At 43.0% G+C, this 24,243-nt stretch overlaps 1 protein-coding gene across 2 annotated transcripts in view; it reads right to left on the bottom strand.

The window, feature by feature from the left end:
* The window catches only part of esyt1a (extended synaptotagmin-like protein 1a), a 108,095-nt gene that overhangs the window by 7,086 nt on the left and 76,766 nt on the right, over positions 1-24,243 (bottom strand). For both annotated transcript variants that reach the window (XM_052009574.1, XM_052009575.1), the window contains exons 11-26: positions 23,062-23,110; positions 22,197-22,286; positions 20,154-20,249; positions 17,768-17,839; positions 16,801-16,887; positions 15,641-15,790; positions 14,203-14,400; positions 10,518-10,694; positions 9,792-9,874; positions 7,281-7,329; positions 4,475-4,564; positions 3,689-3,784; positions 3,381-3,452; positions 2,675-2,761; positions 1,390-1,533; positions 983-1,233 (exon numbers count right to left, since the gene is read on the bottom strand). In XM_052009574.1, coding sequence (XP_051865534.1) covers positions 983-1,233; positions 1,390-1,533; positions 2,675-2,761; positions 3,381-3,452; positions 3,689-3,784; positions 4,475-4,564; positions 7,281-7,329; positions 9,792-9,874; positions 10,518-10,694; positions 14,203-14,400; positions 15,641-15,790; positions 16,801-16,887; positions 17,768-17,839; positions 20,154-20,249; positions 22,197-22,286; positions 23,062-23,110 — 1,791 coding nt within the window. The remainder of the gene's footprint in view (positions 1-982; positions 1,234-1,389; positions 1,534-2,674; positions 2,762-3,380; positions 3,453-3,688; positions 3,785-4,474; positions 4,565-7,280; positions 7,330-9,791; positions 9,875-10,517; positions 10,695-14,202; positions 14,401-15,640; positions 15,791-16,800; positions 16,888-17,767; positions 17,840-20,153; positions 20,250-22,196; positions 22,287-23,061; positions 23,111-24,243) is intronic.

Genomic DNA, 24,243 nt, shown 5'->3' on the forward strand with positions numbered 1-24,243 from the left:
ATGTGGACAACAGACTTCTACAGATGGGGCAGGTGGCAGCTGACTGGGTGGGTAGTTTGCGAGGTCGTCTGCTGCTTGTGCAGAGCTCCAGTGGCATGGACTCGAGGTTCTCAAGCCATTCATTTTGAGCTGTCATGGATGAGAGGTGCTCAGGAGTTATTGGGCATGTGGTGATGTTTCAAGGAGCCTTGTACAACAATATCCTTAAATCTTTTCATCTGTTCACCCAGTAATCTCTTCCCATGACAGAGCTAGAATAGTGTGTCTGTTTCAGGAGTCTGGTGGTGGGCATGTAAACTAGGCACGCACAATGTTGCTAACTAAGAGTAACCAGGACATCAGTGAGTTGTCCTGGGTGAGGATGCTGATGTTGGATCACTTATCCTTCCAGTGAATTTGGAGAATTTTGTGTAGACAGTATAATTTTTTTTCCCTCCAATGCCTTGAGATGCCTGCAGTAAGAGAAGTGTAGCAGGTGGCAGAGAACAACTATCGATCTAGGGAAACACTAAGTGTATGGCCCAGGTATTAGAACCATGAATATTTTTTAGTATTAAGGTTTTTGGCATCATTGAAAGATACATACCCTGTCTCAAACTTGCGCATAGGTCCATGGGCGGTCCTAGATAGGTACCTGGCCACATAGTCCATCATTTTTGGTGAGGCTATCAACCACCTGGCATGTGATACCTTTTGGATATGATGATATAAACTCTTTGTATTTGGGGAGATTGTGCCACCTGATCTCCCCCAACATGTTTGTACATCCATAACTCTGAACTCCAAGTGGCCCTTCAACTATTACACAGCTAGGGTCAGAACACCATGTTTCCATCCTCTGACAGACACAGTGGACCTTAAGGAACAAAACATTATCGTATGACTTAACCTTTTAGCCCTTGGCCTTTGCCAAGTTACAGAAAGCTAATGTTCAGAAAGCACAAGCAAAAGAATAAAGTATGAAAAAAATGTTCCTCTCTACCGATTCGTTCTCTGACGCAGTTCCAGTTCTGCTGATGCCGATTCGCTTTCTGGAATGTTGACATTATGCTGTGAAGTAAAGGAGGCCACTGAATGGCTGCTGGGATCATTTACTAATGAAGAAACAGGTTTCGGTTCACACTCATCACTAGCTGAAGCTGAGAACGACACATTCTCCACCTCATGACAAGTTGGCTCTTGAGCAGTGGTCTGAATTGAGAAAAGCTCGCTGGAATGCTCAGAAACTAGGATCTGTGAGATAATAAAAACATGATATAAAGAACATCAGAAGACATTTACAATAGTCAGAGAACCCAATTCCTGATAAAGGACACCAGTCACAATATGTTCACGTTACAGGAGATGCACAGGTATAGATACAGGCGCATACACATTTTGTATTCTTACCCCAAGAATAACCTTCAACATAATTTGGCTATTGGGTCCTGAATTTTCCAGCTGAAACCACTTGTCTAAGGTCAAATTCTTGCTGGCCAGCAGTTCAGAGAGTGGAATGGTAAGAGTCCCCAGAGTGTGACTGTCATCTTTAACCTAGGGGAAAAATTTTGTAACAAATGAATAAGGCACATTTGATCCTTGAAACTAACAAAAGTGATCCTAGATATAGTCTTTCAAATTGTGTAGTGTTTCTGCCTCATTTAAATTAGGTGCACTGAGCTGTGTGTGCTGAGAGCTGGCTGACGTATCAAGGTGGGTATGCTGGAATAAACACAGAAAATGATGGAAATGCACAGCAGGTTAGGCAGCATCTGTGGAGAGAGAAACAGAGTTAACTACTACCTTTACTCAGAACTGGAAAAAGCAAGAAAACAAACATGTTTAATGTTGCAGAGAGGGGAAAGGGTGGAGAGAATAAAAAGTGAGTGATAGGGTGCATGTGTAACACAAATGCTGTTGGTGCCATCTAAGAGAGGTTGTGAATGTGTCTTGACCTTGGCTGATTTGTCTGGAGGACTAAATGGAGAGAGATAAATGAGGGCAATCAAGAGAAAAACAACAATGCTGGAACTATGTGAAGCATAACAGAACAGTTAATGGAAATCAGAAATAAAAGAGAATGCTGGAAATAGCAGATCAGGCAGCATCTGTGGAGAGAAAAGAATTGAGTTAATGTGGATGACCTAACATAAGTACAGGGTGGTTCTGATGCAAACAGCAAAGATTGATTATCTGAAATTGTTGAATTTGATATGGAGTCTGCAAGCTGCAGTCTGCATAAATGAAAGACCAGATGTTGTTCCTTAAGTTTACATTGGGCTTTGTTGGAATAGCATAGAAGGTCAAATGCAGAGAGGTCAGAGTGGGAGTGGGATACAGAAGTGAAGCACCAGGCAACTGTTAGCTGAACAGTGTTGATCTCCACCCTATCACTGCTATTCCTCTTGTTCTGTCTACCCCTGCCCTCTCTGCAACTCAAAACACTCTTGCTTTCTCACTTTCCCAGTTCTGATGAAAAGTGATTGACTTGAAACATTAACCCTGTTTTTATGTCCCAGACACTGCCTAACCTATTGAGTATTGCTAGCATTTTCTGTTTTTATTTCAGATTTCCAGCAGTTTTTTTTCTTTTGAGGTTGGTGTGTGAATGCATTGGTGTGCTGAGGTGTCTTTTCAAGTTATAAAGTATCTGGTTAAAAGCATTATTTCATATTCTGGTGTTCTTACTGTTTACCTGAACCTCCAGATGATCCATATTTGGATTCTTAACAAGGAATGAAAACGTCTCCTCCCAGATAGGTAGGTCTGTGCTGTTAATAACCTGTGACAGAATAACATAATTAATTCACAAAGAGCAAGGAAAATTTAATGGAATATAGGCTTCGGCAACAAGACCCGCATCCTAAAACTCCAGGCTGGAGTGTTTTAGCCACTGTATAACATTGTTTGGTTTGTTTACTGTTAAATTATTTGTTCCTTCTATAACCTAGTTGAAAGAGGGGAGGTTGAACTTTCAGATCATGAAGGTGGAAGTCTTATTGCCAGGAAAAGAACAAAACATGCCATCAAACATTCTCAGGTCAACTAGACCTTAGGTTAGGGACAAAGTTCCCTCTACACTATCCCATCAAGCACCTATGGCAGGGATAGCACAAGTTCAAAACATGTCAATGCTCCCTCAACCTTGCCCCATCAAACACTCACAGGGCAGGTATTAGAATGAATTAGATACAAGGTCGATCTCTGTGACTCAGCATTATTGCACAGCATGCGAGATACAGAATGAGCTCCCTTATTCAGCACCATTAATGTACCTCAATGTGTTATTCCCTCAACAGCCATTTCTATACCTTTTCTGACCAAGCTACTAATTTTTGAAGAATGTGATTTTCTCAGGAGTCCAGAAACCTGTGTATTTTGAAAGCTTCAAATTGCTTTACCTGACTTTTATACGTGGTGTGATCAACAGTGAGCTGAGCCATTGGACTGGGGAGCTTCTTTCCTTTCTTCATCTATGAAAATGAAATATCTACAGTCAGAATCACAACAAATGAACAAGAGAAAGCAACTTCAACTCAGTGGTTGATTAACCAAGTATAGAATGGCTAAGTATTGAATCTAGTACAGTATGTGCACAAACTAACAAACAGATACAGCCTCATCCATATGATGGCAAGGATCAGCTTCAGCAACTATAACATGGGACAGACGTTGGCATTTATTGACAATCAAGAAACCCACGGCTTACAGGAAGTTCGTGTGCTCTGTCCAGGTAAACGGATAAGATGGCAGCAGATGGTTCCACCTCATTCTGTGTGAAAATGGTCTTGTTGGCCTGAAGCACCTGTGAACAGATGAATGGGTGGGGGGGGAGAAACACTATTAATGGAAAATAGTAGCTCTTGTATTAAAGAGGGGGAAATTAAAAAAAGACTGCCTATTCCAACTTCTCATTTAAAAATTAAAAGCCGACAGTGCAAAATCTAGTTTCAGTCTAGCTGGTCACTATGTCATTTTCCCTCTAATATTTGACAGGAAACAAAATACTTGCACAAAAATAGGTACAGGAATTTAACCATCCCACTTCACTCTGCAGTATTTTCCAAAATTATCCTTTTTCAAAGCAAAAAAAGAGCCCAGCCCCATTGATAACAATTTCTAATTCACATGGAATGACTGAGATCACCAGCTATGATGCGACTGGAGCCCACGAACATCATCAGGCTCATATTTGCCTGCTAAACACAATAACCATGAATTATGCATTTGGTTTGAAGCCAGAAAGTATCCTGCTTAGTTCCAAAATAAAAGCCATTTGTCTTTCCCTCCACCATCTAAATTTTATAAAGCACAGACTCGTTCCATGAGAGCTGAATTTCATCCCAGTTATTTGGAACTCAGCACAAGAGCGTGCAGACCAAAGCCACCCACCCCCCAATATATGGTGCTCAAAAGGCATTATGCCAGATGTTCAGCCTCTTGGATAAAGAGACAAGATCATGTGCAAACATTGCATGTAAGTGGGGACTGATACCTGGTCTAAGATGACTGAATCCATACTTGGTGGCAACCATTCCAACTTGAGATGAAGTTTTCCTGATTTGACATCATTAAGCATGAACCACTGCAGAAAAGGAAGTGGAACATAATGTTACATCACATCATAGTTATGATGATCATTTCATTCTCCATCTTTAATAACTAGTATGCATGTGTAATGTAGTTATGAATAATGGCATTCACACAACGATCCTTGGGCGTAGTAAAGGTTGCTGACTGAATGCTCTCAACTAGACATACACTTTTTGAGACACAAGAGACGACAGATGCTGGGATCCAGAGCAAAAAAAAGTCTGCTGAAGGAACTCAACAGGTCAGGCAGCATCTGGGGGAAAAAGGAATTGTTGACGTTTTGAGTCAAGACCCTGCATCAGGACTGAGAGTGAGAGGGAAGATAGCTAGTAATACAGATGGTAAGGGGAGGGGTGGTAAGGGGAGGGGTGGGAAGGGGAGTTAAAAAGGCATGCAACCAGGAGCAATGGACCACTGCATTCAATGCTCCCGATGTGGCCTCCTCCACATTGGCGAGACCAAGCGCAGACTGGGCAACCATTTTGCAGACCCCCTGCTCTCTGTCTGCAATGGCTATCCCGAGCTCCTGGTTGCATGGCATTTCAACTCCCCTTCCCATACCGATCTGTCCATCCTCAGCCATCTCCACTGCCAGGGCGAGGCCCAATGCCAGCTAGAAAAACAACACCTCATATTCTGCCTGGGTAGTCTACAACCCAATGGTATGAACACTGGATTTTCCAATTGCAGGTAACCCTTACCCCTCTCTCCTTACAATCCACCACCGGTCCTCACATTTTCGTCCTCCACCCCCGCCTGGTTCCATTCACCTACTACCTACTGATATCCCCCACCTAATCTGGTTTTATCTGCTCTTCACCTCTCCCCTATGGTTCCAATTATCACCTTCCCTTCTCAGATTCCAGCATTGGCAGTCTTTGTGTCCCCACTTATCACCCTCCAGCCTCTGTCTCCACCTTCACCCTCCACGCTCCCAACCTGGCTCCAGCTGCCTTTATTTTCTTGTCTGCTTCCACCTATCACCCACCTCTCCCCCTTCTCCACCTGGCTCCTTCTGCCTGTCATCCCTCACCCCTCCTTGGTCCATCAATCACCTACTGGCCTCTGTCTCACTACTCCCCCTCTCCTCTTTATACTGGCCATCTTCCCTCTCCACTCCCAGTCCTGATGCAGGGTTTCAACCTGAAAAGTCAACAATTCCTCCCCCCACAGATGCTGCTTGACCTGATGAGCTCCTCCAGCAGATTGCTTTTAATTACTTTTTGACCTATCTGTCAATTTTTATTCTGTGACGTAAATTTGGTAGCAATGGTCTAGTTTTTTTGATGTGCGGAACTTCTATTAAGATATCAAAATACAACTAATAGCTGCAGAATCATAGTGATCTCAAAATAATTTCAACCAGCAGTCAAGGACATTGCAGCTGGAGACCATCAGGAAACAGAGAAGGCAAAGGTATGGTTGCTAAATTTGCTGGTTATGCAAAGGTAGGTAGGAAAGTAGGTTGTGACGAGGACAGGAGGAGGTTACAAAGGCACAGATTTGAGAAGTGTAGTATAATGCAGAAAACTGTAAAACTTCCAATTTTGGCAGGAAAAACAAAAACATTCTCTAACTGGCTAGAGATTTCAGAGCCGAGGTGCAGAGGGACCTGGGTATGAAAATGCATGATTCACAAAAAGCTAGTATGTGGGTACAACACAATTAGGAAAGCAAACAGCTAAGGGAATTGAATGCTAAAGGAGTGAGCTTATGCCTCATTAAGATCGGGTGCTGGTGAGACCACATCTGAAATGTGAGTTGTCTCCTTATACAAGGAATGGTATAAATGTGTTGGAAGCAGTTCAGAGAAGACTTAATAGACGAATACCTAATAGATGAATACCTGGAATGGGGCAGGTTGTCTTTATGAGGAAAGATTGGACAGGTTAGGTTTTAAATACAGGCAGTCTCTAGGTCACACAAAGGTTCCGTTCCCGAGAACTGTCCATTTTCTACAGCTACCCATACATTCACTCTACATACACTTGCTATAATTTTTTCATTTCATCAAATATTCACCCTAACACTGCCCATAATTAAACTAATGAAAATAGTCATTAATGAATACCATGAAACATTATTATTACCAAATTGAAAAATGCTTAAAAAATATATATGGGAGAATTTGCATGAAGTTGGATTTCAATAAGTCAGGTCATTCATAGCCAAGGAAGCCCCTGTTTTGTTAAGGCAGAGGTAGACAGGTTTTTGATAAACAAGGGGTGAAAGGTTACCAGAGTGGGCGAGACGTTACCGACTTGAGGGGCCAGATAGCCAACTCCTCCTTCGAATTCACACGTTTGTAAGATTCGATTAGGTGGCTCATGTGGAGATGGTCTTGATGGGCTGAATAGTCTGTTTTGGATGGATCACGCCATGGAGGTAGTTGTCATCGACTTCATTGGAAATCGGGATTCTTCCCACCCTGTCACAGGCAACTCTGCAAGCTCCAACTAGACAACTGCTCCATGCTAATAACTTTTAGCTGGTTAAACTTCCTAATCCATAACGTTTGCTGAATGTTCAGAGGCTGATCAGGAAATGTTGGAGGTTGAGCACTTCAGATCAGCCAAACAGAAAATGATGCATGTTCTTTCTTTTCACTTGATCTCTTAGTTGTTGTTGTACCTGGAGATCCAACACTCCCAGATGCAGCAACAGCAAAATGTCTCACTACAACATTTCAATTAACCAGACTTCCATACCTCATCCATAAATTTACTCTTCATAATATCCTTGTAGCTGATCTTCAATCTGCATGCAAGAGATGAATTCAAATCAAAGAAAATAATCATTTACGTTACAAGTGAATACAACAGCACACATTTTCCTGGAGAGTAGATTTATTAATAAATGAGTGGATATACTATAGTCAGATTTACAGAAGGCATTTAATAATTTGCCAGTTCAGATGATTTACTAGCTTAGACAGGTTATCTTAATGAGGAAAGCTTAGACAGGCTCGAAACTGCTGGAGTTTAGAAGAATGAGAGGGAACTTGACTGATCCCGAGGGCTCTTGACTGGGTGGATGTGGAGGGGATGTTTCCTCCTGTGGGAGAATCTGGAACTGTTTAACAAAAGGGGTCACCCATTTAAGACCGATGAAGCATTTTGTTTTCTGAGTTTGGCAAGTGTTTAGAACTCTCTTCCTCAAAGTGCACTGGGAGCAGAGCCTTTGAATATTTTTAAGGCAGGGGTAGATAGATTCTCGATAAGGGGTTGAAGGTTACTGAGGTCGACAGAAACAAGTTGAGGTTACAGTCAGATTAGCCACAACCTTATTAAAAGGGGGGAGCACGCTTGAGGGGCCAAGTGTCCAACTCCAGCTCCTAATTCACACAGAGGGTCCATGTGCCTTCCTCACCACTGAGGTGCTTCCATTCCCCTCCGTTGGAGAGGATAGTTTGGCCTGAAATTTCCTGCTCCCTCCATCCCATGGAAACCTCCACTCAAGGCCAAGACCACGGTAATGGTGGGGAAGGCTGAGAGCCATGCCAGGATCCTGCACCCCAGGGCCCTGCTCCATCTCTAAGAAACACCTCCTCCCCGTTTTCCCCAAGAAACGTGGAGGCTGGGAGAACTCCATCACTGAAGACATCTCCATCTTCTCCACACCTTTCTTTTGCCCAGCTCCCTCGGACCCAAACCCAGCTGTGGGACAGGTGGGCTGGTGTAGGGTTCAGCCCAAGCCGTTTCACAGATTCTAGGAGATGTGCCTCACAGCGTTTTGTCTCCCTCCATGCCTTTCTTCCACTTGGATGGTCCCTGCCCTCCTTGTCAATCTCTGGCTTCATTCTGCTTCCAGCACAGGGCAGAAGGGAGGGGCAGGAGCACCACGGCCACCGAGGTAGAATTGGTGGGCCACTTCCTGAGACGGAGTGCAGTGGCCACACCTGCACAGTCCAGAAGATGTGGTTGGTTGTCCCTTTAAAGTGCACACCGAATTGTCCCTCTTGTCCTCCACCGGATCAGCTGTCGGAAGTGCAGTTGGTGGAAGATGACCCCCAATCTCAGTTCCCCCAGAAGGTCCAGGGAGAGGAGGAAGAGCTCACAGATAATGAAAGCAGAATATCTGATAATATGATCTGCTGCATGAGTTTGGGGGGGGGGGGAAGTATTCCCCAAAGTGAGCCCCTTACTCGGAGCCAACCACTCACTCATCGGAAAAAAATGCACCTTCCCATATAATTTGGAGGCCGCAACAATGGTTGAAGGGCCGACAACTTTACACAAGCCTCTACAGTCAGGCTTGTGTGAGCATGGCTCTTGACCCCAGGTTTGGTTGTTATCAATGCAAACAGTGGAGAGCCACAGAAGCAGCTGCTGCTGCAGCACGGGTGGAAGGGCCACACCACCACACAGGAGGGAATGCTCATGGGGTCACTCTGGTTGAAATAATAACAACATAAACGTTAGGGAGAGGAGAACTGGATGGGGATGGTAAAGCGAGAGGAAGTCAGAGGAGGATGGTTCAGGCTCCGATTTACACGTAAAAGGTTCTTCTGCTGGACCTTCGGCTACAGAGGCATTTTCACCCAAGTCACCTGAAAACAGCCAGGCCTTTCCAAAGTTTGAGGGCTAAAGAGAATCTTCCTTCACCCAGACAGCTCCAGCTGACCCGTGCCAGGCAACAGAGGTGGGGAGAGAGTTACTTGTACTAAGCTGGGAAATATTTGTTTCCAGGAAAACTCCTCCCTCCAGAAGTCCCATCCCTGTGAGATTACAGCCTCCTCCCTCCTCCCCAAAAGTTGTGTGTCCAGCCACCAACCTTTTAAGATTTTATCTAACGTGTCATCTTCTTTAGTCTTGTAAAAAGCTTCTCCTCTCGCCCACCAGATACAGTTGATGACATGTAGCAAATGTTCTCTCTGGTGCAGTCTCCTGCCCTCCACACTGATTGATTGGAGTCAGGTGTGTCCAATCTTCAATCAACCAATGCATGCTGTCCCTGCCCTGCAACGGTTGATGGGACAGTATCGAGGGAGCTTTACTCCGAATCTAATATCCCCTTACAATGTTTGGTGCTAACTGTGTGTGCCCGGAACTGGATTGTGTTCCATACCCCAGAGGTTCCCTCTTCAAACTGATAAACAAATTATTTGAGGAATCAGTTATTGGCACTACACAGTCAAAGCTCTAATTAAAAGGCGAACACTTTATTCTAAAACCATGGTAATGTTGCACGATTCTGAATTTCCTGATGGATTAACATACCTTCCAAGGAAATCATCCTTGTCCACATCCTTGTCAAAGAGCTCAAACTCCAGATCCTGCCCAGGAATGTGATTTACAATGACCTAAGAGAGAGGTTTTTATAAGACAAGACTAGTCACGTGTACATCGAACCACACAGTGAAATGCATTTTTTTCTTTTTTTTGCATAGAGTGTTCTGGAGGCAGCCGCAAGTGTCACCACGCTTCCGGCGCCAACATAGCACACCCACAACTTCCTAACCAGTACGTCTTTAGAACGGGGCAGGAAACCAGAGCACCCGGAGGAAAGCCACGCAGACATGGGGAGAACGTACAAACTCCTTACAGACAGCAGCCAGAATTGAACCCAGGTCGCTGGCGCTGTAATAGTGTTACGGACAAATCAGAATATTCTTTTGGTAGAGTGCGACAAAGTCACATCCAGTAGGAAGAATTAACAGGGGCCTAAAATTTTGCACCAAACGTGAAATAATCTACTACTATAATGAACAAATCCAGGAGTACTGAGTGAAGAAGGGGCAGTGGCTGCCCCAGACCCAGGAATTGCCTCTCTGCAATGGAAAGAGAGTAAAACAAATATTACATTTAAATACATGTTAAAATGATGACTTACCCAGCCCACTTGTTACCAGGCTCACCCATTAGGTATCTACTTTGTTCTGCAGGATAAAGGGTTTTTACTTTATTATGCTTTGGTTTCAAACTGCATGGTCTGAACATACTGACCTCATACATCTCGTACCACTTGGGATTGAGGTTTTCTTTAATAGTTCTGCTTCGGAAGCTTTGGGCTCCAGCTCTCACTTTGACATAGGGATCTGACTTTCCTTTCACAATTCCTTTCATGAAGTTGTCCTTTGCAATCAGGTTCTCAGCTTCCAACAAGTGAATCCGTATCACCCCCTAAAAGATCAAAAGTCAATGACTGCAACTTTACGGGAACAAGATTCAGACCCTTGAGTTTGCTGCATAATTCAATCTGATCACGATTAGTCTTCACTTTTCATTGCTTGTTTACCAGTCTACCAGCTTTTCCTTATTTGTGGACTTGGACCTCCAAATCTCTTTGCTCCTCCACAGTTCCAAGTTTTTGACCATTTAGAAAATTATGACCAGAAAATTGTGCTTGACTGATCTGTATACACACTTCAGAATTTTGGTTTCGTCTCTTGGTAAATTCTTCTTAAACAAGTGTATTTTTTTTCCCACAACTTTCACATTAAAATCTCTTGATGTATTATTACAGGATGTCAATAACATAACTAGTTATTTAATAAGTATATATTTATTTTAATAAAGTAATTGTTTTCTTCAGATTTTGAGCTTCACTTTCCATACAACTTCAAAGCTGCAGCTTTTTCAAACTGCATGGTATATTTTCAATTTACATTACCCATGATTTTTATGCAAATTCTTTTATGCTCATTTTCCACAAAAAAATTCTTGTAATCTATCAATTGCCATAATCAACCACTCTCTGCAATCACCCAATCCTTATCAACCAATCTATCCCCATTCATCAAACCCCATAATCAATCTCTATCAATCAATCAATCTCCATCCATCAATATCAATCCATCCCTGCAATCTATCAATTCCCTTAATCAATCAATCCAACAATGGTCTGGCCTTTAAAACCCCTCTATCAAACTTGTCACAAAAAACTCCAAGATAGAGTCTTTTCAGTCTTTGACATAGGAAGTGGACACTGCTATCCTTGGCCAAATTACCCTCAGCTACAGATACCCTTGTACTAAGTTGACTGAGAATCATTGAATCTGTTCTAGACTTAGCAGCTGAATGAGCTCCTGTGCTCCTGTAAGTGACTAGAACTGAACACATGTTCAATTTAAATCTTTCAAATGGGACTTTGAATCAATGCTGCTAAATGTAGTCCAACTGTGGTTTTCCAGGATACCAGTGCTGTCTCACAATAGTTATTGGGACACCATTTTAAATGTCATGTCTATGAGTCAGAATCAAACACTGACAGTCAAACATATTTGCATACATACATAGAACAGGTCCACAGGTTAAAGTCCTGAATTGGAGCAGGGCCAACTTTGAGGGAGTTAGGTAGGATCTAGCTGGGGTCGACTGGGTGACTCTAATTAAAGGCAAAGGAACAGTTGGCAAGTGGGAGGCTTTTAAAAGGATCATATCAAGAGTCCAGGGGCAGCATGTTCTTGTCAGGGTGAAGGTTAGACATACCAAGTTTGGGGAACCCTGGCTGACAAGAGATGGAGGCTCCGGTCAGGAAAAAGAAGGAAGCGTACGTCGCGTTTGGGCAGTTGGGTACGAATGAATCCTTCGACGAATATAAAAAGTTTAAGACCAGACTTAAGAGGGAAATCAGGAGGGCAAAAAAGTGTATGAGATGGATTTGGCAGGCAGGGTTCAAGAGGTTCTTCTGTTATATTAACAGTAAAAGGGTGACTAGGGAGAAACTAGGTCCTCTTAAAATCCATCAGGGCCGCCTATGTATGGAGCCGCAGGAGATGGCCAAGATTTTTAATGTCTACTTCTCCTCAGTGTTTACAAAGGAGAATATCATGGATGCCAAAGAAATGAGGGTAATAAGTAGTCAGGTCTTGGATCATATGCATATTATGAGGAAAGAAGTATCTGCAGCCTTGAAGTGCATTAACATGGGTAAATCCCCAGGACCCGACTAAGTGCAGCCCCGGTCCTCATGGGAGGCCACGGAAGAAATTGCAGAGGCCCTTGTAGGAGATATTTGCTCCATCATTAGCCACTGGTGAAGTCCCAGAAGACTGGAGGGTGGCCAATGTTGTTCCATTGTTCAAGAAGGGGAGCAAGGACAGGCCAGGGAACTACAGGCTGGTGAACCTGACTTCAGTTGTAGGGAAGTTACTGGAGGGAATTCTAAGGGACAGGATCTACCATCACTTGGATAGTCAAGGCCTGATTAGGGACATTCAGCATGGTTGTGTGTGTGTGTGTGTGTGTGTGTGTGTGTGTGTGTGTGTGTGTGTGTGTGTGTGTGTGTGTGTGTGTGTGTGTGTGTGTGTGTGTGTGTGTGTGTGTGTGTGTGTGTGTGTGAGGTCATGTCTGACAAATCTTTTGGAGATTTTCAAAGACATAACTTAAGGGATAGATGAAGGTAGGGCAGTGGATGTTGCCTATATGGACTTTAGTAAGGCCTTTGACAAGGTCCTGCATGGCAGGCTGACATGGAAGGTCAGGTTGTGTGAGATTCAGAGGGAGCTAGCGAGGTGGATTCAGAATTGGCTCGATGATAGGAAGCAGAGGGTGGTGGTTGAAGGTGGATTCACCGACTGGAGGCCTGTGACTAGTGGGGTGCCCCAGGGATCAGTGTTGGGACCTCTTATTCATTATGTAAATGATTTGGATATGAATGTACACGGCACAATTAGCAAGTTTGCTGATGATACTAAATTAAGGGGACTTGTGATAGTGAAGCAGGTTACAATGAATTGCAAAGAGATCTTGATCAGTTAGGGAGATGGGCCGAGGAATGGTAAATGGATTTTAATTAGATAAGTGCGAGGTGATGCAGTTTGGACAGTCGAACCAGGGTAGGACTTGTACAGTGAATGGCAGGGCACTGACGAGTGATGCGGAACAGAGGGAACTGGGCGTACAAGTGCACAGTTCGCTGAAAGTGGCCGCACAAGGAGACAGGGTGGTGAAGGTGGTGTTTAGCACGCTAGCCTTCATCAGTCAGGGCATTGAGTTTAGGAGTAGGGACATTATGCTGCAGTTATGTAAGTCGTTGGTGAGGCTGCACTTGGAGTACTGTGTACAGTTTTGGTCACCCTGTTATAGGAAAGACATCGTCAAGCTGGAGAAGGTGCAGAAGAGATTTACAAGGATGCTGCCTGGACTAGAGGGCCTGCGTTATAGGGAAGAGGTTGGCCACGTTGACTCTTTATTCCTCAGAGTGTAGGAGAATGAGGGGGTGACCTCATGGAAGTTTATAAAATGATGAGGGGTATGGATAAGGTGGACGGTCATCATCTTTTCCCCAGGGTTGGGGAGTCCATAACCAGAGGGCACAGATACAAGGGGAGAGATTTAAAAAAGACCAGAGGTAACTTCTGTACATAGAGGGCGATGAGGACATGGAACAAGCTGCCAGAGGAAGTGGTCGAGGCAGGTACAATTGCAACATTTAGGAGGCATTTGGATAGGTACATGGAGGGAAGGGGCTTGGAGGGTTATGGGCCAAACGTGAGCAACTGGGACTAGCAGGGAGGATGCCATAGTCGGCATGGACCAGTTGGGCCAAAGGGCCTGTTCCCGTGCTGCATTACTCTATGACTCTACACTGATAAAACTGTATTCCACAGACTTCAACTTCAGCTCGATCTACACCAACCTAAATAATGAATGCTTACTCGTGTGGAAATACAGAGTAACCCAGTACCTCAGTCCCCACGCTGCTGGGGGCACTGCTTTCAGTTGGCAAGGGAGCTTGGATCAGGCTCCCCACTCCCAAAGCCTCCACTAACTTAGTAGCAGTCATGCTTATCTTGTCAGACTTGGATGATCCCTGCACTTTTTCCATTGTGGATTTCCGAGCTCTGGGAATTTTCTCCAGATCAATGGCATCAGAAAGCAGGACCTGTCAACCAAACACACAACTATGGTAAAAGAAAGCAGGGAAGTAGAGTGGTACCTGAAATTACTTTGCTTTATTTTAATAAAACTAAGTGACTTATGTACAACATTTAATTGAGTCCTATTTCAAATCTAGAGGGGTATTGTTGTTCAGCGAAAATGCTATGGAGAAATCATGTTTCCTCTTTATTGCACTTTTCACTTCTACTAGAATGTGAAAACATTACAAGAGGCCAGTGGTGCATGTAGAAACTGCACAAGTGAAAGTATGAGAGAGGAAGAGAAGGTGATACAGAGAAGGGTGCATTTTTTTCTGGGAGCTGGCTTCTTAACCTCTTCACATAGAATCTCTTTGCTTTCTAATTTAACACCATTCAAAAAATGAGTTAAAGTAGTTCACAGTGGAATTTTAAGCAGAAGTTAAATATTCCATTGACAATGGAAATTAAACTGTAATGGACACAACTTTGAAACAGAGTGGATGGTGAACAGGACATGAGGCAATTCAGATAGAACACAAGGCACAGTGACCGACAAAGTTCACTTAAATTCCACTGATGTGGTACTGGTGCAACCTAATGTCCTATAAGGTGGCCATACAATATCATTTTTGTGCATCATCACCGTTGAGTTCAAAATAGCAGGCTTTCTGATATAGTTGTAGAACATAAGCCTGTTACCTTACAGCAGATAATTTGTAATTCCATCACTGCCCAGAAAGCCATACAAATATCTTTCTTAAAACTTGTCAATGGATTAAAAATATTTTAAATTAAGCTGTTACTGAAACACACTTAGAAATAGCCTGAAGATCAAAGAAGAACAAATCAGAATGAAAATAAGAAACTGAAAAAGGAATCTTCAGAAAGGGGAAAGGGGTGCATTCCACACGGCCACGAGAGGGGGCAGGTGAGCTAAAGAAAAAGTTCTAACACCTTCAGGACCTGGGCATAAGCATGGCAATGTGCATCACCCTGCCTTTTATAGAGTCCTCCTGAATTTTCATTTCATTGAAGTCAGTGGAAAGAGTTAGACAGGCTCTATAATAAGTTGGCACCTTATTACTGTACAAGCAGTGGGTATAAAAATGTTATGTTCTGTTTTCCTGGTTCTCCTTCCTGAATTCTGTAGTTAGACCACCTGATTGTTCCCAGTCTGTCCCAGCACAGTTCCTTTAGTTTCAATCCATAAGGCTGTCTTTATACAAAGGTACAAATTCTCTGATGTGTTGCCTTCTCACTCACCCGCATTATGATTTTCAGATAAATTTGGCTGTTACGTCCAGAATGTTCTAGTGGGAACCACTGATCAAAGGTCATATCTGGGCTCACCAGTAACTGCGACAGAGACAGGGACAGGGATCCCAGACTCAACTGCCGGTCATCATCCTTAACCTAGAATAGAAAGCAAGAGGTACAGATTTAACTGAAATGCTAAAAGCACAGGCCTGTAATGAATTTTTTTTTTACTTTTTAATCTAATTATTTCATCTTTACCCCATTTTCAAAAAAATTCTCAATTCTTGTTCTATGGCCAAAATTAGTAAAAAAAAACAGTAAAAATATTTTGGAATTATTACATCCTGTCTCTTGCAGGCCACGCTGCCCACTACTCCAAATTACTCCACGAGCGGTAAGTCGAGCTGCCTGCTCCAGTTTCATATCCCCTTTTCTTTCTTTTATTTAAACCACCTTTCCAACTGACTCTCAAACATGAATATTAGGCGGGAATTTCCTTAGAGCTGTTCCCACTCTGCTGATTGGAAGAAATTCACTTACATGAATGGATCCCCTCAGTAATGCCAGTAGAACTGAAAAGGCTCAAACGGAATTCCAAACACTGGTGTTTTCTTCAATGATTAACTTCGGTGGTGCATTCCAGAGTCTCTTGACCATTTTTCCTAGTCTGTGCCATGCACCACTTTCATTTTAAGTTGCATCAATGTGACTTTACATGGTTTACTCCTGTCCAAGTTAACCCCTCCACCACTGGCAGCCATACTTTCAGCTGCCTTGGCCCTGCTCTGCAATTCCCCTCCCTAAACCAATCTGCCTTGTTTACGATGTTCCTCAAAACACAACTCTCTGACCGTCCCCTTATGTGGCTCAGTGTCAACTCTTGTCTCATTAGCTCTTGCAAAATGTTGTGTGCCATTTTATTAAGTTAGACACACGATATAAATGCATTTTGTTGTCGTTTACCAGAAAAGTAAGGAAGTGTTTCATTTCCACAGTGATGTCACAGAGAAATGCAAAATGCGAAATTCAAAGGAACTTTTTGGAGAAAACGTTAGACGCTATTCTAACTTCCTGCAAGTGTGCAGTACTTAGGCAAAACCCAGATTGTTAAATTACAGCTAACACAAACCTGCTTTCATCACTTCTGGTAAGTTTACGAAAAATACCTGTATATCGAGCTCCTGTTGATTTGGATTCTGAACAAAGAACGTAAAGGCATCCTCCCAGATTGGGGCATTTGTGTTATATACAGTCTGTGGGAAGAGGTAATAAAGTGAAATCTCAGAGTGGCAAAACAATGTCAACTTTGTCTGTCAAAAAACTAAGTGTAACTGGCATTGTGAGATGGTAGTTACTTGTACATACTCCATTGTCTTACAGTATCAGCTGGCTTGGTGAGCAACATTTTTTGTTTCTGAGTCAGAGGGTTGTGGGATCAAGTCGCACTCCAGAGAAATCTGGGGTGCAGTACTGAGGGAATGCTGCATTGTTGGGGGTGTTGTCTTTTGGATGAGGCCCTGTCTATTCTCTCAGCTTGTTTCAAAAGACCCTGGGGTGCTATTTTGAAGAGTTACAGTTATATATATATATTTATTCCTCAACCAACATCACCAAAACTGATTAACTAGTTTCTTTTCCATGGATTATATCCTGGGGGAGAATCCACTGTGAACTGCATGTTAATGATAATGGAAAATCATCTGAAAGGAAAGGAAACTGAGGATGTGATCATCAAGGAGTTGTGAATGGGTTGGCATATAGCATACATTGGTAGTTCTTGCCTGCTCTATTTTACATGGGATCATAGAAAATCTACAAAACAGGGGACATTCAGTCCATTGTGTTCATGCTGGTAAAAAAAAGAGCTCCCAGCCTAATACCACCTTCCTGCATGGGTCCATAGCCCTGCAAATGACAGCTCTTCAAATACTGTTTAAACATGAGAAGGGGTTTCTACCTCCGACACTCTTTCAGGCAGTGTGTCTGACTGCCTTCTAGCTGAAAAATGCAAATCTTCACCTCCCCTCTAATTCTTCCATCCTTGCCCCTTTTTTTTTCCATGTCTCTGTTAAGGGGTTCTGAAGTATACAGTGTTCATTTTAACCAATAGACCCAGAAGTGCCCCATTCATACCCTGCTCTCGAAGGTTTTGTCCAATAGTGAAGCCTGTACCAGGGGATTTGGTTCCCTCGTCCCTTGCTTTAGCTGTGGAAAGAAAAATAAGAGTTAATGAAACAACAGGAGGTGGATGCAGAGGGGGAAAAAGACTGAGACAGAGACAGAGTCAGAGTCAGAAGAATGGAAATACAGATGGGATGGAAACCAGCCTGGAGGGGAACCAAGATTCCCCGGATCACCTTCCCAGGAGCTGCACAGAACTGACACCTGATTCTCATCTGGCAGCTCCTCTTTAGCATCTACTGTATATATCAAGCCCTGATGATTCTCTGCTAGGCTGCAGGCTGAGATTTCTCAAAGCCCGTAGAGGCCTAAAGGGTTTACAGTAATTGTCTTTTACATTCCTTTATCATCTCTTCACCAAGAAATAAGATACTGCTGGAATCTCAGCAAAGGAAGATGTAGTTGTGACTCTGGTTGGGTTACAAGTTGATAAATCATGTGACTTGCTAGAGTTTATTGATGAAGGAACAGAAAGAGCAGATGAGGAAGATACAGTTGATGTGCTCTATAGCAGATCAACTGTACCTTTGATCCTGGGCTTGCGTGCTGCCTGTGCAGAGTTGGTACATTCTCTCCACGACCATGTGGTTTCCTCCACGTGCTCTGGTTTCCTCCCAAATTCCAAAGAATGTGCTGCTAGTTTAATTGGGCATTGTAGGTTACCCAGCCGGCATGGGCCTGGTGGACTGTAGGGTCTCCCTGTGTCATTTTAAGAGGATATCAACTTCAAAAAGGCATTTGATAAGGTGTCACATTATAGGCTTGTCATCAAAATTGAAGCCCATGGAATTAAAGGGACTGAAAGAACAGGGATAGAAAATTGGCTAAGTGACAGGAAACAGACAGTGGTGGTGAAAGGTCATTTTCTTGGACTGGTGGGAAGTCTACAATGGCGTTCCCCAGGGGTCGGTACTAGCATCACTACTTTCCTTTAGATCAGTGACTTGGACTTGGGTGCAGAGGACACAATTTCCAAATCTGCAGATGACAATATTTGGAGACACAGTGAACTGTGAGGAGGATAGTAACAGATTTTAAGGAGATATGGACTAATTAGTGGAATGGGCAGATGGAAGTTAATGCTGAGAGATGTGAAGTGTTGTATTTTGGTAGGAAGAATAAAGAGGCAATATAAAGTAGAGGGCATGACTGTAAAAGGGGTACAAGAAGAGGGAAAGCTGGGGGTTATGTGTACAGTTCATTAGAAGTGATAGTGCAGGTTGAGAAGGTAGTTTAAAAAAACACATGTGGGATCTGGCCTTTATGAACAGAGTATAAGTGCAGGGAGTCATGACGAACCTTCATAAAACACTGGTTCGGACACAACTGGAGTATAGTGTCCTGTTCAGGATACCACACTTCAGGAATGATGTAAAGGCTTTAAAGAGGGTGCAGAAGAAAATTACTAAAATGATTCCAGGAATAACGAACTTGAAGTATGTGGCTAGACTGAAGAAGCAGGGGTTGTTCTCCTTGGAGCAGAGAAGGTTGTGCAGGGTAAAGTCATGAAGGGTATGGGGTTAGGGTCTGGAATGCACTGCCAGGGAGAGTAGTGGAGGCAGATTCAATTGTAGCTACAAAAGAGATCCTTCAGGTAGCTGTTTAATTGTCCACCACAATTCATGACTAGATGTGGTAGTAATCCAATCTGTTGGGATTACTTAGCTCTGTCTGCTACATGCTGTTTATTTTCTGTTAAGTATGGATATAGTCCTGTATTGCATCACTAGGCCTGCACCTTATTATCTTTAGGTATGCCTAGTACTGCTCCCAACATACCCTCTGCCTCCTCATTGAACCAGAGTTGATCCCCTGACTTGATCATCACAGTAGAGTGAGAGTGATGAGGTTACAGATTGTGGGGGTGGACATTTCTGCAGCTGAAGATGGTCCATAGCACCTCATGGATGCCCAGTTTGAGTTGTTCCAAGTCTATCCCAAAAGCATGATTGGACTGGCACACAACGTGCTTGGAGTCTAGGATTTCCTGTGATTGAAAATAGCTACTGCTAAACCACAGATAAGCCCGTTGTCACAGGGAGAATGGAAATATCTTCACCTTGGCTCTGATTATCACCTTGCATTCACGTCACTGGTAAAGTATTCAGCTTGCTGGCCCTGTCACTAGGAGTATCTTGCTTGGCAAATCTTACGACTGGCAGATCAAAGGACTGCAAACCTTAATGACAAAGACACAAGGTAATCCAATGCAAGAGGATTACAAGGTAATGCACACATTGAGGTTCGAATGTGTTGGTGGTGTTTTATTAACTAGTTCACCTGTGAAATGGAATCTATTGCTGATCAAAGCCACTCACCCCGCAACCATTGTACGTACCGGGAGATCCTGTGCTTGGTCCACATAGACAACCATAATGGCAGCAGAGGGTTCCTCACTGTTCTGTGCAGCAATGGAGTTATTTACAAGCAGTGCCTAAAGAGAAAAGCACAATTCTATTAAATTTTAATTCTGAAGGAGTAGAATCCCTTTTTTCCCCCCACCCAACACACTTCACTGGCCATACAGCACCTTAGTTACTGGCTGGGGTGGGATCATGTCAATAAGTGTTGGGTACTAACTAACACAGTGCTTGGACTACTTTGAACCACCCAAGGTTGTCAGACAGGAACTTTCCCCACTTGCCCTTTTTTATCTGTTCTTTTTCCCTCTCCCAGAGATCACATGGACTCAGGTGGGTGGGGAATATCAAACAAAGCAAGTGGCATCTCATCTTTGGAACAAACAAGGCAGAGTAGCTGGCCTTTTCCTGTCTGGCATCCTTCAGTTAGCTCATGCCTTATGCTCATGGAGTCAGTCCTTTACTGGTACCAGAATTATGCTGGATGTACACTGTGGCCTCACAATGGCTTGCTGTCTAATTTACTCCCCTTCCCCCTTGTCAGGGTATTGTTAAGTGAAGGCCCTCCCAAAGTTTGAAACTCTTACATCGACTGGAATGTTATGCGCGACTTTCCTTTTGCAAAATGTACATTTCTTGTGTCGGATATGCAGGACAATGTGTCGAAGTAGAGTTAGTAGATGCAGGCTGAATGAATCCCACAGTCCCTATTTGAAAAGTTGTATACTCTCCTTACTTGTCCACTTCCATTCCTAGTTATTATGTGCCCATTCATTATGGAAACTGCCTGTGTAAACTGCAGTGCCTCCATTGGCAGAAGGAGGAAATTACAGCATTAAACAGGCAGTTTTCATTTTAAATACAACAATGAAATTGTTACTGGAAAATGTTAGAGTGGTCAGGAATGAGGGAACATAGAATGAAGGTGATTGGCAAAAGAACAAAAAGTGACATGAGGAAAATTGTTTTTTTTAGCAACGAGTAGTTAGCTCCTGGAATGTACGTTCAGGGATTCCTGTGAAGTGCCTCACCATGTTTATTACACTAAAGGTGCAACACAAGTTGAACTGTCTTCTTATACTATCCCACGAATCAGGTGGCATTCTTCAGGAGTATGGGACCTCACAGTCAACTGAGCTCTTTTTAACTGTTCACTATACTGCTGTATGTATTTAGAAAGACAAATGAGTCAACAAAGTTGTACTTATCTCAAGATTTTTTGCTATCTCTGATAGTTATACACCACCTTTATCAACTGAACTAAGTCCTGCAGACCAGAGGGCCAGGATTCAATGCCTGGTCAAGGCTGTGTTTGCTAATTTCAGTATGCACAGTGGTTAAAGGGTGGTATAACTGTTCAAACCTTCCAAAACTAAGAAGAAGAGGACCAGCCAAAGATCCTGCTCCTGATAACCAATGACCAATGATGGAAAGTGTACGTGTGGAGGACAGGATTATACATGACTTTGATGCCCCCTCGGTAGAATACCCTGATATAATTCACATGAAGTATGGGGACTTGAATGAGATACCAGAGGCTTTGGTAAGGTAAGGGAGAAAGATTGATAGGGATGCACAATTCTTAAAAATCTACTAAACTCATTCATGTGGTTTAGGACATCACTGAAGCACAAGATTTAATTATGGGGCTCATTCAGTATCACGATCCACAGTCCTCTCTGTGATACTGAATAGAGAATCAGTCTCCTGTGATCTACTATCAATGGTTAGCTGGCACTATTCCAGTTATAGGTTCACAGTATATGAGTCATGTTCTACAAAAGCAAAAACAAGGAAGGCAAAGCCGAGTCAAATATTGTCTCAAAGGCGAGGCAGAGTGATTTGTCTACTTCTGATTAAATTTTAATTTAGTTTTGAGCTAAGAATTCAATTCTTTAACAATTTGAACTAAGAATAGACCAAATTCCAAATTACGCACAGTCACGTATCAGTTGTGATCACTGCACTTTCCATCGGGCACTGTGATTTCAAATGCAAGGCACTAACAGCCCAAAGATTACCTGCTCCAGTTTTGCTGGGTCAGAGTACAGGGTCAGCCACTCCAGTTTCAGACGAACTTTTCCTCTCTCCACATCCTTCAGGGTGAACCACTACGTAAGAAAATAGACAGAGGGTTGGAGTCAGGCAAAAAGCATACACAAAAAGGACACATGAAAATAGGAGCAGGAGTAGGCCACCTCAAGCCTGTCCCAACATTCAACATGATCATGGCTGATCTGCCCCAGGCCTCAATTCCTCTTCTGTGCCAGTAACCCATAGCCCTCATTCCCAAACCTTCCACAAATGTACCTATCTCCTCTTTAAAGTCCCCAGTGATCCAGCATCCACAAACCTCCAGGGTAGAGAATTCCATAGATTCACCACTCTCTGCATAAAGAAATTCCTGCACACCTCAGTTTTAAGTGACTGCCCACTAATCATGTAACTATGTCCCCTCGTTCAAGCCTCTCCTTCTACTCAACTATAAAATCACATACTATTAGTGACAACTTTAACTTCTCAGAAAAAGTTTGGCAAATATTTTACTTGCAAATGATCTGGCAAAACATGATGCAAATTACATCATGCCACAACTCTTCCGGGTCTCCTTGCTCCACAACAAAACAAGGGTAGAAATGACAGTAGCAAACATACAGATCAATTTCCTTAAATTTAGAGGAAAGTTTAATTTCCTTAAAGTGAGTAGGTCAACACTTCTTTTAACACAGTAGAATGAAGAACATGGTATGACTTGTTAAAGGTTTATACACCACCATCAAAAGTAACTTTTTAGTTTTAACAATTCATTTTTTATGAAGACAGTGTTTCCCCCCACCCCCTTTGTCCCTGCCCAGTAGTTATCTTTGACTCTCTGTAAATCTTTACCTCATCCACAATTTGATTTTTCATCACTTCCCCAAGATCCAGCTGCATTCTGAAATGAAAATAAATAGATATCAGCAAGCATGATTATTTCAGTAGGAGTCATCTGGAAGGTGCTGGGATATATTTACTATTTTCAACAGGTGACCCGAGCAGCCCAACTGAGTTACTGTAAGAGGAAACTTGTTTATAATATTTTACTAAATATAATAGACACACATCATATGTAGTTGTCCTAAAATTTGAGGCAGCCTTGTGCAGCAGGTCTCTACCAGCTTTATTTGAGGGCCCTGCCTGTGATATTCTATTGTACATGAGCCCTATTCTATCATGTGTGATAGAATAAGTCTTAACTGGAGAATTTGAACAAACGCCTTGCTTCTGCAATCTCCTGTCTTCGTGAAAAGTGATGATTGCAAAGGATCTGAGTTCTAGAAGTAATTGGGAACAAGGACAGTTGGGGAGGAAGAATTGAGATGAGATGATCGAGGGGTGGGTAAGAATAATTATTCAGGGGGTGATCAGTAGAAGTCTGGCAAAAGATCCAGTCGGCAGCAAGGGAGGAAGGCTGGGCCACAAAGACGGTGGTTGGGGAGGTAGGAACAACCACATACAAAGCATACCCAAGGAAGAACCTACATGAAAGAACCTACCAGAATGCAATTAGGAAGGCAAACAGTGTGTTGGCCATTTATGCAAGAGGATTTAAGTACAAAACTAAAGATATCCTGCTCCAATTACGTAGGGCCTGGGTGAGACTGCATCTGGAATACAGTGCACAGGTTCCGGTATCCAAGGAAGAAAATACTTGTGATGTGCCAAAGATTCACCAGATTGATTCCTGGGATGGCAGGTTTGTCCTTTGGAGGAGAGATTAGGCAGACTGTCTCTACATTTTCTAGAATTAAGAAGAAAAAAATCTCATTGAAAGCTATTAAATTCTTATGAGGTTTGACAGTGTAGTTGTGGGGATGATGTTTCTCCTGGCTGGGGTGTCACTAGGGGTTACGGTCATAAAATAAGTGATATGTAAGAACGTAAGTAAGTTTGCGGATAACACGAAGGTTGGGGGTGTTGTGGATAGTTTGAAGGGCTGTCAGAGATTACAGAGGGACATAGATAGGATGCAGAGTTGGGCTGAGAAGTGGCAGATGCAGTTCAACCCAGATAAGTGTGAAGTGGTTC

Source organism: Pristis pectinata, chromosome X, assembly GCF_009764475.1.
Source record: "Pristis pectinata isolate sPriPec2 chromosome X, sPriPec2.1.pri, whole genome shotgun sequence".
Lineage (NCBI taxonomy): Eukaryota > Metazoa > Chordata > Chondrichthyes > Rhinopristiformes > Pristidae > Pristis > Pristis pectinata.